This window comes from Rhinatrema bivittatum, chromosome 13 (genome assembly GCF_901001135.1).
Source record: "Rhinatrema bivittatum chromosome 13, aRhiBiv1.1, whole genome shotgun sequence".
Lineage (NCBI taxonomy): Eukaryota > Metazoa > Chordata > Amphibia > Gymnophiona > Rhinatrematidae > Rhinatrema > Rhinatrema bivittatum.
Window position 1 is genome coordinate 81427169 of NC_042627.1, and position 18515 is coordinate 81445683.

The 18515-nt window shown below is 42.4% G+C and overlaps 2 protein-coding genes across 6 annotated transcripts in view; one reads left to right on the forward strand and one right to left on the reverse strand.

Annotated features, from left to right (window-relative positions):
• The window catches only part of ANP32A (acidic nuclear phosphoprotein 32 family member A), a 108593-nt gene extending 105613 nt beyond the window's left edge, over positions 1–2980 (reverse strand). For 2 of the 5 annotated variants that reach the window (XM_029574443.1, XM_029574438.1), the window contains exons 1-2: positions 2870–2915; positions 2421–2474 (exon numbers count right to left, since the gene is read on the reverse strand). In XM_029574443.1, the coding sequence (XP_029430303.1) occupies positions 2421–2474; positions 2870–2900 (85 nt within the window). In that variant the 5' untranslated portion in view covers positions 2901–2915. The other 3 variants (XM_029574440.1, XM_029574442.1, XM_029574439.1) reach the window with 3 other exon arrangements.
• Positions 2981–7618: 4638 nt separating this feature from the next.
• Positions 7619–18515, forward strand: part of NOX5 (NADPH oxidase 5) — a 141596-nt gene continuing 130699 nt past the window's right edge. The window contains exons 1-2 of the mRNA XM_029574444.1: positions 7619–8067; positions 13225–13256. The gene's annotated coding sequence lies outside the window, so the exon portion shown is untranslated. The remainder of the gene's footprint in view (positions 8068–13224; positions 13257–18515) is intronic.

The window sequence follows — 18515 nt, forward strand, 5'->3', positions numbered from 1 at the left end:
GAGGAATATAAGATCAAACGTCACTTGAGATGCTGTGAATCCATCATTATTACATTGTAGAATACAACATAATTAATCCAGAATAACCTAACAAGATAGCACAGTAACCCTGGGGCTGATGCAAAAAGCTGAGAATTAAAACTGTGCAATGAAATTCAGTACACAGTTTAACTCCTGATACAGTAATAGCATGTTAATGCACTGGAAGTTAAAAAATGCATGTAAAGAAAGGCGCAACGCACAGCAAAATATGATTGTTCTACACACATTTTTTGCGTGCAAAACTCCTTGCTGTACTGGCAGTAATGTTTGCACACAAAAATTGTGTGCTCTGATGAATGCACCTCATTGCATTGGCCTGCCTGTGTGCACACATTTTCTGGGTCAAATTCATTTCAACTGAGCCATAGTTCACTTTTTAGAGCACAATTTATTCCTCTTATTTGTCTGACATTTTCTTATCAGAATGAACTTGCTATATGATTATACACTGCTCAGCACAAAACCATTCACGTATTTCAGTACAAACAAAATATTCATTAATAGATTATTTTAGCAGTTTGCTTTCACTAACATTTTTACATGAAATATGGCACCAAGGCCACAGTATGTCATTTGCAAACACAGATCAAAATCCCTCAGTATACAAATGTAGAGGGTTTCTGTCTTAAGTCATGCTCAAAAATACAAAATGTGTGATGCCCTTTTGGGCCATTTAAAAATTGATTTAGTTTTCTTAGTGTGTACTTTTGTTATCCAACCTAAAACTGTTACTTAGGAATCCTAATTAAAGAAAAAAATTATAACAATTTGTTTTGCCTTTTATGCATTTCCAATGGATCCACACGTGTAAACTGTGTTTCTCAACACTGGTATCCCTGTGGGTAAAAATGCTTTTACCCCCTGTGACAAGCGGTAGTGAAGAAAAGGGCTATTCCCGGGAAAGTGAATGTACAGTCTTATCTTTGACGTGCCCTTACAGTAGTTTAAGGTTTAATTTGAGAGGGACTCATGCTTTAACATTTAGTTCCCCATACCATGTAAGTCTAGGAGCTTTATCTGTTTTCCAGGGTTACCTCCATTTTTTCCTTATGACCTACCTGTCATATTCACAAAAATTCAGGTGCCAATGGCTGGGCTTGGCTGTTACTATGGCATGGCATATAAAAAAGGAAGATATTTTCCCAAGACAAAAATACTCTACTATTTTTGAAAGGGAAGGTTTCCCAGGAATAATGCGGCTGATTATCTGGACTTCATTTTACACGTCTTTACTCCGTTTACCTGAGCGAAGCGGCGTCACTCCGGATCCCTCCAGCCCGCAAAGTAATATCTGAAAGCACCGGCAGCTCGAGCCTCGCATCTGACAAAATGGCAGGCAGTCATCGCTAGCAATGCTCTCCGCCCGACTGAGGCTTAGCCGCAGCGCAGCTCTTGTGCAACAGCAGCAGGAGCTCAGCCAGCCACCACGATGCAAAGCAACACAAATGCTCACCAGAAAGCAAAACAGGAGCGTCCGGACCCCATCAATGGCGAAGCCCTCTTCCTGGATGAAAATGGCGGCTCGTTCGAGCTTCGCTTCTCCAAGGAGCCGGCGCCGGAGAAACTTTACGCTGGCCGGGAGCGGAGCTCGCGGCTCCGCACTGCAGCCCGTCCAGCGCAAGACACCGCAACACGAGGCGATCGTGCCTCGCCGCCTACCAGCTCCACCAATAAACTTTCCTCTGCCCGCGTACTGTCACCACGGCGCCAGTCGTGCACTGTTTTCGTCCTGCCAAAGTTTTAGCCTCTCCTTTCCTCGAGCTCGAGAAAGAGCCGCCACGAAGCGCACTTTAAATTGCCCCTGCACGAAGCCAGGCTTCCATGCATATTTCGCACAGGATCGGGCAAAAGAAAGGGCGCGTTCATGAGGACTACAAAGTTACAAATATGGCTCCCCAGTCTCTCTGTCTGCTCACTACAAGAAACGAAGACGCACTTTCAACTACCATTTCCATTAAATGAGATTCTCTCAGTACCCAATCAAAATATGTCAAACTAAAGCCAACAAACTTGTTTTCTCCAAGCCCTCTTTATTCCACTCTCACTCCAAAGTAGCGCGTTTCGCAGGACACATGCGTGCGCCTCTTGGCACCCAAATTTGGTACACAGGTAGTCAAATCAAGGACAATAACAGAATACATTGGCAAAGCTAGCAATTTTTCCTAATTCTAAGAAAAGGAAAGACAAGAAGTACATTTGCAAATCCTTACATCTGACGGCGTCCTATTCCGAAGCTCTAAATGAATTCTTTTCTTCATGTCCATCTTGTTGCAGAAGTCTATTGCTTTTTAATCAATAAACACCAAAGCAGCGTTTAGGACTTTGAAAGATCAACCAGCTCAGCTAGATCTAGCCCCAGTACAGTGGGTAAGACTAACCTGATAGCTGGGAAGGCGGAACCCAAAACAGCAAGTGACGGCTCCGGTTACCAACTACAAGACAAGAGCAGGGAGTTAGCGCCAATGGCATCCGGAGGCCCCACAGCGGCCAATCATGGTGCGGGAGCAGCCATTCGGTTGTAGCAGACACAGACGGGGCTATAATCGTGCTTACTTTGGGGAAGGCAGGTTGAATGGCCGGGGAGGACGCGCGGAGCAGGATAGGGGCGCTTGCTTGGCTTGTGAGCCGGAACTGGAGAAGGGGAGTTAGCTGTGCGCTGAAGGCGGCTGCAGGTTCTGTTGTGCTTCTGCGATGTCGTCGCTTTCGGGATTGTGACTAAACCCAACACCGGGCCAGCTAAGATGTCGATCTGCTGCGTGTACGAATGCAGGGCTGGGCAGCTTATGCCGTACCCATACTGGCAGATGTGACAAACATCCCACGTTACCGCGTACAGCTTTCCTCTGAGAATCTTCCATCTTCCGCCTCCTTTCCGTACAGCAGCCCCCTCTCGCACGTGCACTGACATAATACAGGGCACATTCAACGTATTTAAACAGTTGAGGTCCATATTTACATTTACGTCCAAATATTTTTTTTTTAATTCCAGAAACTGAAAAACTTAATTATAACTGCAAGGAGGAAAACGAGTCATTTTGTTTTCGCTAAATTAAATGCTTACATTTTAGTACAACCTTTAATTCTATTTAGGGAATAATCATTTTAATCTTTTAACATGGGCTACTTCCTTGTTCAGATTTGTTCCCTTAAATTGAGATTTGTGTTTTGTTAGTTTTAATGATCCAATGACAACGACAAACCTTTTCCATAGGAAAAAAATCAGCAGAACCAGGGGTCACGATTTGAAGCTCCAGGGAGGAAGATTCAGAACCAATGTCAGGAAGTATTTCTTCACGGAGAGGGTGGTGGATGCCTGGAATGCCCTTCCAAAGGAAGTGGTGAAGACCAGAACTGTGAAGGACTTCAAAGGGGCGTGGGATAAACACTGTGGATCCATAAAATCAAGAGGCCGTCAATAAAGAGTGGGTGGCTCGCCAGAATGACGGCTACTGCCTGGAGATAATACCCTTATTCAATAAACATACACATGGTTACTGTGACTCCAACATCACTCTAAGCTACAACAGCAAGAGCAAATGTGGAAAAAAGGATTCGCACTCACAAAGTGGGGAGTAGCTGGCTTGTTACGGCGGTTACTACCCCAAACCAAATAAGCCTGATACTTCACTTTCAATGCATATCCAGCATAGCTCTCTGCTTCAACGGTAGGGGAGAAGAAAAACTGATACTTCACGCATATCCAGCATAGCTCTCTGCTTCAACGGCAGGGGAGAAGAAAAACTGATACTTCACGCATATCCAGCATAGCTCTCTGCTTCAACGGCAGGGGAGAAGAAAAAAGGATTCGCACTCACAAAGCGGGGAGTAGCTGGCTTGTTACGGCGGTTACTACCCCAAACCAAATAAGCCTGATACTTCACTTTCAATGCATATCCTGCTTCAACCGCAGGGGAGAAGAAAAACTGATACTTCACGCATATCCAGCATAGCTCTCTGCTTCAACGGCAGGGGAGAAGAAAAACTGATACTACACGCATATCCAGCATAGCTCCCTGCTTCAACGGCAGGGGAGAAGAAAAACAACCAATAAGGGCTGAATAACACAGTCTGGGTAAAACAAATAAACATGGGTGTAGCTTGCTTATTGCGGCGGTTACTACCCCTACTACCCCTAACTAATCAAGCTTGATATTTCACTTGGTTGCAGCTCCATCACTGCTCTCTACATTAATGGTGGGGGTGGAAGAGAAATAGAACCAAAGAGCTAAGAGAAACAGATAAGTATGAGAAAAAAATGTGAAGCTTGCTGGGCAGACTGGATGGGCCGTTTGGTCTTCTTCTGCCGTCATTTCTATGTTTCTATGTTAGGCTCTTAAATGGAACACGAGTTTTCCGTTCTAATATTCCAGCACAATTACTGAACATTAAACTGTTCCTAACAATGGGGCCTGCACTTCACGGTGGTGCAGTCATCTCAAAATTAATCCGAAATAGCAAATATTTGGGAAAAAATAAGGATTGGCCTTGAAAAACCTGTCTAGTCATAGAGAGCTATATTTTAATCTTTTTCATAAATTCCCAACCTAAATGACGCTTGAGTAAGAGTGGAGCCCCTACAGCAGCTTTAGGATGAAGGGAAGTCTCCTTTGAACTGAACCTTGTCACTGACATAGCCATCTTCACCTCTCCCCCTCCAGTAGCAGCCAGACACTCTTAAGCTAGTAGTCCCCTGAAATTACAAACATCATGCTTTTCAAGAGGCAGGGCCCTAGTTATATGCTGGTGATGAAGTCTCTAAAATTGAGTCAGTTAGTAGGCTTATCAGCTTCCTTGCATTTTATCCCCTCGGAGGAATTCCCATTTTTTCCCAGCTCTAGAACTTGGTTTAACTTTCTTTGTACTGGCTTACGAACATTTTTTACAGTAAACATAGAATGGGAGAAAAGGCTCAGTAATGTGGATAAGTGCAAGGTGATGCACATAGGGAAAAATAACCCATGCTATAGTTACAAGATGTTAGGCTACCAAAATGATAAAGGGGATGGAACAGCTCCCCTATGAGGAAAGACTAAAGAGGTTAGGACTTTTCAGCTTGGAGAAGAGACGATCTCACAATGTACGAGATCTGCATGAAAGAAGTGGAAGCCCGCAAATATAGTCTTATTTTTTCACTTGCTATTCTAATGTATAGAATACATTACACTTGCTATTCTAATGTATTCATAGTCTTATTTTTTCACTTGCTATTCTAATGTATCAATAGGCTGAAATGTAAATATTGTGCTGTTCAATTTCTCCCCTTCCATCCCAAGTTTATTTTCCTTGTTTTTTGTAACTTTCCCTCTCCCTTTTTCTGATTCACTGTATTTAAAGTTCAAGGTTCTTATTGAAAATATTGTTTTTTACGTTACGTTATGCTTTACACTCCTTGTTATTTGTAAACCGGGTTGATGTGATGCCTATCATGAAACTCGGTATAACAAAAACAATAAATAAATAAAATAAATAAATATTTAATACCGAGGGGCCTGCACAAAGGAGGCAGCAGAACGTGCTTCAGTGCCAGTAGCAGCAATCAGCACCTCCCCAATTACCCACATGGCAGCAGTAGCAAAGGAATGAGAGAGGCTCTGAGGTTGCTGGCAAAAGAAAGAGAGGGGGGTCTGCCTTCAGTGTGTGCAAGTGTATGAATAGGGGTGTATGTGTGTGAATGTATGGGTGCCTGCCTGCGGCTGTATCTGTGTATGAGAACGAATGGGTGCCTTCCTGGGGTCTGTCTGTGTGAGAATAGGTGCCTGCCTGTGTGTGGTGTATGTGTGTGTGAGAATAAATTGGTGCATGCCTGGGGGGTGGGGAGGGTGCGGTGTGAGAATGAATGGGAGCTGCCTGGGGGTCAGTGTGGGTGTAACATTATGTAATCCACAAAAATGTATATATTTAAGGAAACATACATAAATTGTCAAAATTCGTTTTCCTTGTTTAACCTTTAACCTCTGGTTTGCTAGTAGACTGAATTACTGTGTCGTGAAATTATGTTTGTCTAAAAAGTGTGTCACCAACATGAAAAGTTTGGAAAGCTCTGATCTAGAAGGATGATAAGGAACTAAGCTTTAATGTAGAGACTTCCGGAAAGTAAGCTGAACCACTCTCTTTCACCTGTGGGTGGGCCACTGCGCCATTAACCACAGACACCCAGTCAAAAAAGCAAACAATATTGGGAATTATTAGAAAGGGAATTGTGAATAAAACGGAAAATGTCATAATGCCTCTGTATCGCTCCATGGTGAGACCGCACCTTGAATACTGTGTACAATTCTGGTCGCCGCATCTCAAAAAAGATATAGTTGCGATGGAGAAGGTACAGAGAAGGGCAACCAAAATGATAAGGGGAATGGAACAACTCCCCTATGAGGAAAGACTAAAGAGGTTAGGGCTGTTCAGCTTGGAGAGGAGACGACTGAGGGGGGATATGATAGAGGTGTTTAAAATCAAGAGAGGTCTAGAACGGGTAGATGTGAATAGGTTATTTACTCTTTCGGATAATAGAAAGACTAGGGGGCACTCCATGAAGTTAGCATGGGGCACATTTAAAACTAATTGGAGAAAGTTCTTTTTTACTCAACGCACAATTAAACTCTGGAATTTGTTGCCAGAGGATGTGGTTAGTGCAGTTAGTATAGCTGTGTTTAAAAAAGGATTGGATAAGTTCTTGGAGGAGAAGTCCATTACCTGCTATTAAGTTCACTTAGAGAATAGCCACTGCCATTAGCAATGGTTACATGGAATAGACTTAGTGTTTGGGTACTTGCCAGGATCTTATGGCCTGGATTGGCCACTGTTGGAAACAGGATGCTGGGCTTGATGGACCCTTGGTCTGACCCAGTATTGCAGGTTCTTATGACATGTATGGAATTCAGGCTATGCCTTTCATATTTAATATTATCTGACTGATCTCCACGACAATTTCAGCTGGACCCATTTGGCTCATCCATGGGTCAAGGTTTCTCCCCTTTTTCACACGGGTGCTCTTGAACCAGTACTGAACCGTGAAGAATACACCTGAGGGTTTTCCTGCTTACTTCCTTAAGCACATATCTATTTGCTTTCTTTACTTCTCTGACTGTAGACATAGTTTAAGCTGTCTTCATATGTGATATTTTAAAATAATACTAGTACATTGCCAACTTTGTTTATGGTGCACTATAACTCTCAAATCCTTTTCTGTAGTATTAAGCAGTCCGCCCTTCCTCATTTTGTATTTGCTTGTTTAATCAAGAAGTAAAACTTTGGAATGAAGTGCCTGGCCAGTCTTACAGATTAGTATTAGCGATGTCAATTTACTGATACATGATAGCTAACTCCTATTGGAGTCCTAGTTCATGCTTTTTATCGATTTCAATTTGTTGAGCAAAAAAAAAAGCCAAATTACAGAACACACTTTGCATACATCTGGATGCTAGACAGTTGTAGGAAAATACATTAAAAGTAAAACAGAATTATAACATAATTGCATAAACTGCTAATCAAACACTTGCAGAATATTTAATTATTCAGATTTGTAAGGTGTACTACTTCAATCTACCCAGAAATCAGCGGAAAGCTCTTACCAGAACGCTAGGCCAGCACAGGAAAAGAGACTTGTGGCCTATTGCAGGCTTTCTTAATGTTCCTGAAACGGGCCCCGGGAATTTGTGATCTGGTAGAGAACATTCCTCTGAAGCTGCTACTAAAACAGTGCGATTCGGAGGCGCCGCTCTTGTCGCCACCGAAGAAACGAAGCTGGACGCCCTGAACTCTCGAGCTTTCCCGTCCAGGCAAAGGCGGGAGAAAGCCAGAGGCTGGGCTCGCGCACTCTGCGCAGGCGCACTCTCACTTCCCCTGCCATATGGCCCGCACGCGCCGGGAGCTCGGGCGGGACGTTCTCAACGGTCAGGCTCGCGCCGGCGCTGGGCTTGGTTTGAAACGCCAGAGCAGGCCGGCAGGGCTGTAGGATGCGCTTAGCGGCCCTTCTCTGCCTTGGCTTCGTCCTTGTTTTCCCGCTTTGTACGCGGACAAAGAACACTAGTAAGTGTTTTGTTCGGTCTCTTCTATTTCCTTGTCTAGGAAACGGGGTATTTGGCGTGAAAGGGAAGAGCTGACCTCCGAGCCTGGCCCAGCCTGCCCGCCGTTGGGGTTCCATCCTTGGACGCCCTCCTCGTCCTCACAGACACAACGGCTTCCTTTTTAAAACAAATATTAGATCGACTGTTTTACTGGTGACCCGTTCTGAGCAAGAATGTCTTTACAGCTGTGTAAATGTACTTGATAAATGTATAGATTAATATAACTGTCACATCCTTCCTTCTGGGACCTATACTGTTAAGAAAAAAAAGGTCTTAAACCGTTTGGAGTTTTTTTTTTTTTTAACAGTCCTAGCGTTGCCCCCTGATCAGGAGAATCTGCAAAGCTGCCCCAAGTCTGCTTTTGTCTCCTATGCCTCTGGGGGAAAGCAGGTGCAATGGGATAAACGCAGAAATAGATCAGTCTGCCAGTAACTTATCTATAGCACATTCAGACATCTCTCTCTCTCTGGCCTGCCTTTGTTTTATAGTTGGGTTTAATTAAATGATCTCTCTCAGAACATAAGAAGTTGCCATACTGGATCATACCGACCCATCAAGCCCAGCATCCTGTCTTCAACAGTGGACAGTCCAGGTCACATCCCAAATAGTAAATAGCTAAGTGGTGGCTTTTCACAAGTTTATATGGTTAATAACAATTTATGCACTTCCCCAAGAACGTGGGCAAACCTCTTTTTAAACATAATACACTGGCTGCCTTTACCACATTCTCCAGCAGTGAATTCCAGAGCTTAATTGGGCATTCAAAGAACAAGAATGTTCTCCAATTTGTTTTAAATGTGCTGCTTACAAACTTCATAGAGTATCCCTAGTTTGTTTGTTTTGTTTTCAAAGAGTAAAAAATTCACATTTACCCATTCTTTCTCACTCATAATTTTATAGCTCTCTATTATATTTCTCCAACTTAAACAGTCTTAACCTATTTAGCCTTTCCTTACAGGGGAACCATTTTAACTCCTTTATGATTTTGGTTGGCCTCTGTACTTTGTCCAGTTCAGCTGTGTCTTTTTTTGAGATGCAGTGAACAGAAATATAAACAATATTCTAGGTGTGGTCTCACCATGGCGTGATACATAAGCATTATATCATTCTCTGTTTTATTCTCCATTCCTTTCCTAATTTCTAATATTCTGTTTGCTTTTTTGACCTCTGCTGCACACTGAACCAAGGAGTTCAACGTATTGTCCACGATGATACCCAGATCCTTTTCCAGGTGGTAATTCAAACATGAAATTACAGACCTGTCTTTGGAACCTAATATTAGTGTGGGTTATTTTTCCCTATATGATTCACTTTGCACTTGTCCACATTAAATAAGAGGAAAAGCACAGGACTGCTTCTATGCCAAGTCCAAAAGCAAAGCAAGTCAGTGTTGTCAGAATTTTCAGGAAGGCTCCTCACCCAGTAAAAATGATGCTAGCAGTAATTTTTTAAGGGGTTGACAGATGGTTTTTGATTGTAAATATTACTATCCTTAAGTATTGGGGGTAACTGTACAGACTACCCTTAAAAGAACCCCAGAGTTGACCTACACAGCACAGTAAATATTACCATAAGAAGCCTGCTAAGCAGACTGGATGGACCATTTGGTCCTTTTCTGCCATCATTACCAGGTTACTATGTAAACTTCATCAGACATTGGGATGCCCTATCTCCCATTCTCGCAAGGTTTTACTGAAATTTCTCATAATCCACTTATGATTTCACTACTCGGAATTATTTTGTGTCATCTGCAAATTTGATTAATTCACTTGTTCCCTTTTCCAAATCATTTATAAATATATTAAAAAGCACCAGTCCCAGTACAGATCCCTAAGGCACTCCACTGAAAAAATTGACCAATTATTCCTAGTCTCTTTTTTTTTTTTTTTTTTTTTCCTATCTTTTTAACCAGTTTGTAATCTGCATTAGGACATTTCCCTTATCCCATGATTTATTTTTCTCAGGAGTGTCTCAGGGGGGACTTTGTATTTGGATTTTCATAAGGCATTTCACACTATATCCACTGGATCACCATTGTCCTCATGTTTATACACCCCATAACAAAAATCTGGCAGATTGGTGAGGCAAGACTTCCCTTGTGTAAATCCATGTCCTGTGATTTTTGTTGATTAGAATAGTTTCCTTGATGTTTCCCAGGACTGGAGTTAGGCTTACCTGTCTATAGTTTCCCGGATCACTCCTGGAGCCCTTTTTAAAGATCGGTGTCAAATTGGTCACCCTCCAGTCATCGGGTACAATAATAGATGATTTTAATGATAGTTACCAATTGCTAGTAATAGATCTGCATTTTCATTTTTTGGTCAAGACAATTTGCTACTCTTTAATTTGTCAATCTATCCTATTATATCATCCAAGTTCACTGTGATTTGTTTGTTCTTCCAAATCATCACCATTAAATACCGCTTCTGGCATAGGTATCTCCCCATAAACAGAAATGGTATAGCACTAGGGATTCACGGATCCTTGTGTTGAATTGATCAAATAAGTGAAGACTTAAAGCAAGCATTTCCACCTTTTATTCATGAATTCTTAGAGGTTTTGGTCACTCGACACGGAAATGGTAGAACAAAGGGTAATGATATGAAACTCCAGGAGGGAATGACTCGGAACAAATGTCAGGAAATATTTCTTCAGAGTGTGGATGCCTGGAATGCCCTCCCAGAAGAGGTGGTGAAGATGAGACCAGTAAATGAATTCAAAAGGGCATGGGACAAACACTGCGGATCCCTAAAGGCTTGAAGTTGAAAAAGAAGAAAGGAATGGTATAACATTTCTGCATGGGGGTAACCTGCATGGAGCGGCAGTTACTACCCTAAGCAAATTGCTGGGCAGACTGAATGGACCATATGGTCTTTATCTGCTGTTATTACTTTACTGTGTTACTATGAAGGTGCTCTTGGCCTTTCACATCAATCTACAACCGTATGCAAATGTCGGTAAAAAAATAATTTTCACACCTTAGATTGCAAATAAGCACTGGCCTACTTCAAGAGAAGAACTCAACCACATTGACAAGCCTTGCAACTTTGTCTCATTTGACCCAAACAGACTAGGAGCAGCAGTCTCCAAATGTACGTTATCCAGTTGGATAGCCGAATGTATTCAGTATTGCCACAGCAGAACGTGATATCACAGTTTCAGTCAAAGCTCATCAAGTGAGAGCTATGGCCTCTTCCATTGCCCCTTTGTAAGTAATCCCCCCTCAAAGACATCTGCAAAGCTGCCAAATGGTCCTCTGTTTACATCTTTATGTCCCACTACTATCTGGTCAGTCTCTGAAGAGTTGACAGTAAATTGGAACAAGCAATTTTGCATAATATATTCTCGCAGTAGTCTGCTGTCTACAGTGGAATCTGGGTTGTTTAGTAAATGCTCAATTGTAATGACTCCCCACATGTAATGACTAATTCAGCATGCCTATTGATTAAAAAAAAAAAAAAAAGCTTGCTCACCATAAACAATGTTTTCCATAGAAAGCAGGATGAATTAGCCATAGAATCCTGCCCTCCTCCCTGGAACATTGACTACATAGCTACATTAGCTCTAATATAGACTGAGAAGGTTCACAAAGCAACACCTGCATTGGAAATTCCGCACATGTTCAGTAGAGCTCAAAGCTGTATAAGCTTGGAGAGACAAGTCCATTTGGTTCTGCCGAATGACATCATCCACATGTAATGGCTTATTCATCCTGCTGTCTATGGAAAACACTGTTTATGGTAAACAAATTTCATACTTCTTCTTTTAGCTTTTTTTTTTTTTTTCAGAAAAGTGAAAAATAAAAATATGAATTATAATCTTAAAAAAGCTAAAATAGCATTTTAAAATATTTCACTTAATAGTTTACTTTCCTAAAGGGAATGCTAGGTGAAAATTACTGTAATCGGATAAGGAATCGGAATGCTTGACTAAAAGTGTCAAAAAGTCCAACACAAAGTGCCTTTTTAAAACTAACAAAGTTAGAGATGGAATTTATTATTTACTTTAATTGAAATCTTACACCATATTCTCTGGAATGATCTGGAAAGATGTATAACAAGTGATAACACAAATTTATTCAGAGTAGTTAAATCACAAGCAGATTTGATAAATTGCAGGAGGACTTTGCGAGGCTGGAAGATTAGGTGACCATATGGCAGAAGAAATTTAATGTGGAGAAGTACAAGGTGATGCATATAGGAAAAAAATAACCTATGCGGTAGTTACAGAATGTTAGAATCCATTTTAGGAGTAACCACCCAGGAAAAAGATCTGGGCATCATAGTTGATATTTATCTTTATTAAAATTTTATTAATTGCCTAAAATTGACATCGTCGACTCAGTGTGCTGCAGTGGTCAAAAAAGCAAACAATGTGGGAATTATTAGGAAGGCAATGGCAAATAAAATGGAAAATGTCAATGCCTCTATTACTCATTGGTTAGACCACACTTTGAATACTGTGTGTAGTTCTGATCGCTGAATCTCAAAAAAGATATAGTTGCACTGGAGAAAGTACAGAGAAGGGTGATCAAAATGATAAAAGGCATGGAACAAGTTCCCCTATGAGGAAAGGCTAACAAGGTTAGGGCTGTTCATAATAGAGGTCTATAAAATCATGAAAGAACTTGCACAGGTAAATGTGAAACGGTTATTTATCCTTTCAGATAATACAAGGACTGGGGGCACTCCATGAAGTTAGGAAGTAACACATTTTAAACAAATTGGAGAAAATTCTTTTTCATGCAACGCCCAATTAAGCTCTGGAATTTGTTGCCAGGGGATGTAGTTTAAGGCAGCTGGTGTAGCTGGGTTTAGAAAGGGTTTGCATAAGTTCCTGGAGGAGAAGTCCATAAACTGCTATTAATCAATAGGGAATAGCCACTGATTTGTTGCCGGCATTATTAGCAAGGGATTTATCTAATGTTTGGATATTTGCCAGATACTTGTGACTTGGATTGGCCACTGTTGGAAACAGGATACTGGGCTTGATGGACCCTTGGTTTGATCCAGTATGGCATATCTTATGTTCTCTATCCTAAGAAAAACTCTCACCAATTAAAATACATTAATAAAAAATTGTTTTCCCTATTTAAAGTTTGGTTGTTTTTTTTTTTTAGCTTTGAAGCCACCTACTGTAAGTGATATAAAGGTAAATATATTTTTGCTTGAATTAAAAATTGCTCTCAGTTCATTTACATAAAATCATTTAAACTATTAATGTTCTGTTGTAAACTCCTTTTGAGGCTTTTTTCCATAGATAAGCAGGGCGATCTGTGGGTGATGTCATCAGGCAGCACTGGATGGATCTGTCTCTCCAAGCTAATAGAACTTTGAGCTCTACTGAGCATGGGTGGGAGTTCCCGTGCAGGCGCTGTATCAGTCTCCTCAGTCTGTTTTTGTCCGCACTATCATACGGAGGGTTAAGGCATTCTCTCGTGTTTGACTCCTCAGTTACAAAAAAAAAAAAAGGCAAAATAAAAGGGAAACCTTTTCTTGCTACTTGTAGCAATCCCCAAACAGTACTTTTCAGTACTACAAAAAAAAATCATGTCCAAAAATCCAGCAGGTTTAAGACCTGCCCCTGTGGCTGCCTTATGTTGAAGATGGATGGACACGAGTTTTGCTATCACTGCCTAGGTTTAGACCATGACCAATCGAATTGTGCAGCCTTTGGAAAGATGTCTTCTCGCTCCCAAAGAACAAGAGCAACAATAGCTTCCTTAAATGCTCCGAGTAAGAGCACGTATGTATCACGGAGCCACCATTCCTCTTCTTCCTCTAGAAGCATGGAATTGAAGTGAGGAGTGCACCTGAACAGAAAACCAATATGGAGAAAAGAAACTGACCCAGAATCCCCTGGTTTCTTAGCCTGCCTTGGCTGCATGAACTCTAAACTTATTGAGCATGACTTGCAGAATTCCTAGGACATTTGGACAGGCAGTCAAGCTGGCTCCATAAGGTGATTCCTAATCATAGGGTCAAATAAGGAGTCTACCTTTGGTTTCTGCTTTAAGTAAGGAAGACCAAAATGAGTCAAGCTGGAAAATTACCAGTCTGCAGCAACCACACAGTCTGGCTCAAAAAAAAAACAAACAAAAGTGCTGTTGAAATTAAAACAGATATTCATCAGTGCAGCCAATGCAAAAAGAAACAGTTCCTTCAACGAAACAAACTATTGATGCAGTATCATAAAAGTGAGGAAGAAGCATCAAAGAAACTGACACAGAAAACACACAAATCCTCTGCATCCAGGAAGCACCATATGGAAGCAATATCCCACGATGTATCAACTCATCACTCGACACAAGTACCGCTAAAGCGACTAACGCACCCTGCATTGACATTTGATGCATGGAAACTTGGCACACACATCAAAGCAAACATCGCATCTGATGCGATGGTTCAGAATCATCCTCAATGCATAGGTTCCATACACCCAGCCAAGTCTGCACCTGTGCAATCAACAAATCCTGCATCGACACATGAGCCATCATCACCGTATCTCTTAAGGCATCCAAAACAGTATCATCAAGAACAGGTTTCTCAACTTAAATACCGATGCGTCATCACAGAATCCTTCATTTCCATGCAGAATCCTATCTTGGATGATGATCGACACCTTTCTCCTAAGTCTACACACTTCACTTCTTCCAAATGAAAAAGACAAAAAGAACAACATCTCCCACTATTGACAGGCCAAGGTTCAGAATTGCATGGCATATTTGCCACATAGTATTAGTCCCTTGATGATCCTGGTTCATTAAACACCAAATGAAACTGCTGTAGGAAATGAACCAAATTCTGGAGGGAGCGGATCTTCTTGCTCTCACAGCGATGAAGCCCAATCAAGGTCAATGCTACCCATCGGTAACAGTATGTACATCACTTTCGAATGGCCTGAGGGAAAGCAAGCCACCTGAAGCTCAAAATGCTTTTTTTTTTTTTTTTATAAAGCCCCTGCATCCCTTGGAGTCCCCTAGGAATCTGGGAGGTGGTGTGAAAGGTGCAGCAGGGTTCCTGGGAGTTGAGCTGGCTTGGGTGGAGGCGGGGCCACTGGAACTGGGTAGTTGGGCCTCCATAGTGTCCATTCATACCGCAGTCTTTCGAACAGGCCAGTTACCTGATTGAAGATGTCTTTCTGCTATTATGGCTTGGAGTATGGTCAAGGCCATAGAGTCCATGGCCTCAGCAACCTTGTAATGGAAGTGGACCCTTCTGCTGTTGCTTGATTGATGCAGCTTATGAGGCAAACCTCCTAGGCCCATGCTGACAGCTGATGAACATGCCCTAGGCTGGACAAGGCTGGATCTTCACCTATACCAGCCCTGTTCCCTGCAGGTTGAGCCCTTGGGTCCCAGGCACTGGCAGGACTTAGGTGAGAGTCCCACAGGGCAGTTGGAAGAGAGCCCAGATCCAGGCCAAGGTCAGGGCAGGCAGCTGTCAGTCAGATACTAGAGTCAAGCCAAGGCTCAAGGCTGACGTAGCTGAAGGCCAAAGCAGAGGTCAGTGGCAGGTGTTGGATCTGGAGAGAATCTATGGTTAAGATCCCAATTATATTGATTCATTGAGGCTGACAAGACCAAAACTATGCAGTTAGAAATAAAGCTTAAGTTCCTCTTTAGCTAAATAATTAAATAATGCAGAAACAGCTTCAAGGCTGGACATGTAACAATAAGGGGTAGATTTTAAAAGGTGCACGTGCGCGCGCATCCATGTTATAACATGCCTTGTTAACATCCATGTTATACACAGCCCTTCACTACACGTCCCTAATAGAAACTTGAGATCAGCAAACAAAGCCCTACTAACTATATTCCGTCAGTAAAAACAGCCAGACTAACTCAAGTAAGGGATAGGGCCCTATCCCTGGCAGGACCTATAATATGGAACACAATGCCTCTAGAAATCAGAACACAAAGAGACATCAAAGCATTCAAAAAAAGTGTAAAAATATGGCTATTTAAGCAAGCATACCACAAAGGGAATGAAGAGTAGAATCCAGGGAATTGTATGATGCGGTCCGAAGAACTCCCACACACACACATCAGCTTACTCAAATGGTGTGTGTGTATATTTTATCTTACTTTACCTCTATTAGATTGCAACAACAGAGAACCAGACTTAAGTGTTAATTTATCTTATAGCCGATATACTTAAAGTAGACATGACTTATCACAACCACTAAGTAATATTTAATATGAAACTATGCTACAGTATTTGGCACCTGTTTAGTTAATATAACTCACCACATTTAAGTTTGAAATTATGTGCTTTATTGTGAACTGTTGTAACGGCAACTAGCTTAATGACTGTTTAGAAAAGATTTTAAATAAATAAATAAACATGCGCATGCCGGCCTACGCATTATAAAATCCGTGGGCCGTGCGCACATATACGCCGGATTTTATAATCCGTGTGTGTAGGGGTCCTAATTTTGTAAAAGTGTACGCGAAGACAAAATCAGGCCTCCCCCCCCCCCCCCCCCGTTCCCTACCCTAAACCCCCTCCCTCTTCCCCTCTCCTCTCCTCCCCACCCCCTAAACCCTGCCTTTTTAGTTATTTTTCTTTGTTTTTTAATTTACTTCAGCTCCCGAGATGAAGTACCGTATTTTTCGCTCCATAAGACGCACTTTTTTTCCCCCAAAAGTGGGGGGAAAATGTATGTGCGTCTTATGGAGCGAATATAAAAAAAAAAAACTAAAAATCTAACAAAACCCCCCCTCCTTCCTGACTCCCCCAAGACCTGCCGACTTAATTTACTACAACCCCCCACCCTCCTGACCCCTCCAAGACCTGCCAAACGTCTCTGGTGGTCCAGCGGGGGTCCGGGAGCGATCTCCTGGCCTTGGGCCGTCGGCTGCCAGTAATCAAAATGGCTCCGACGGCCCTTTGCTCTCACTATGTCACTGGGACCGACCAATGGCAGCGGTAGTCCCTGTGAAATAGTAAGGGCAAAGGGCCGTCGGCTGCCAGTAATCAAAATGGCGCCGATGGCCCTTCGCCCTCACTATGTCACTGGGACCGACCGCTGCTATTGGTCGGTCTCAGTGACATGGAGAGGGCAAAGGGCCGTCGGCGCCATTTTGTTTACTGACTGCCGAAGCCGAGGAGATCGCTCCTGGACCCACGCTGGACCACCAGGGATGTTTGGCAGGTCTTAGGGGGGTCAGGAGGGTGGGGGTTGTTAATTAATTTAAAGGGTTGGGATGGGGGGGGGGTTTGGGGGGAGGGGTTCCCAGAGAAAGAAAAGTTTTCTGATCTGGGGAGTGGACCGAAATGGCCCTCCCCAGACCTGAAAACAAAATGGGGAGGAAAAAAAAAAAGCTATGCACTCCCCTAATTTGCTCGATAAGACGCCGAGCCGGTTTAGCACAAATTTTTTTTATTTTTTTTATTTTCCCCCTCTGAATCCTAGGTGCGTCTTATGGTCAGGTGCGTCTTATGGAGCAAAAAATACGGTAATTTATGCGTGCCAGCCAACTGCCGGCACGTGCTTCCCTGGGAGAGCGGCTAATAAAATAATAGCCTCCGTCCCAGCTGGCCTCCATCCCATCCCCTTTTCAGGGCCCGGCAGTTGTGCACATATTGTTACGTGGTCAGACCCTTTTGAAAATGCGTGGTGTAAAATTCGGCCGTAAGGCCATGCTGCAAGCATGTAGGCATAAGTAAGAAATAACCCATTAACTAGAAGTTGTTTACTGCTTAGAAGACAGTTAGGAATGCATGAGTCTCGCTGCACCTGTGATTAATGAATATTAATAAGCAAAGTACTGCAGTTCCAATTTTCCTAACCAATGAACAGAGGTTAATTAATAAGAGAGTATAGAAACTGACATTTTATAGGACAATTCTCGATCCTTCGCCTTATAGGTTAATTCTCAAGCCTTCACCTTATTTGTAAAAAGCAGAAGTCAAGAAATGTATTTGTCTGAATTATATCTGTATAGTCAGGCTTTGCCCTCTGGATTTTTGATGGCAGCAAGGTTCTGTGTACACATGCTGAATAAAGGGGAAGTGGTTTACCACTATCTGATGGACTGTCTGAGTTAAACATTTTTTTTTTTTTACCAGTCTTAAAAGGAAAAACCAGGGTCTTCTATGCAGGCAAGGGAGTACTCTGGGTTCATAGCAGAAGTCGGGTCCGGGCGGCCAGGGTCCAGGATGAAGCAAGGCTGGGCAGGACAGACTGGACAGAGCAAGTTAAACTGGATGAGACTGGGTAGGCTGAACAAGATAGGACAGGATGGAACACTGGAACAAGGCAGGATCAGGAATGCTAGAGAACCCACACTGCAATAAGGAGGACCTGTTACTAAGGCAATGTGATGTAGAGACCACACATAAATAGTCTAGCAGGGCACATCATCAGGATGTGTCAAGGATTCACGCCACAGGGCCCAGATAAAGC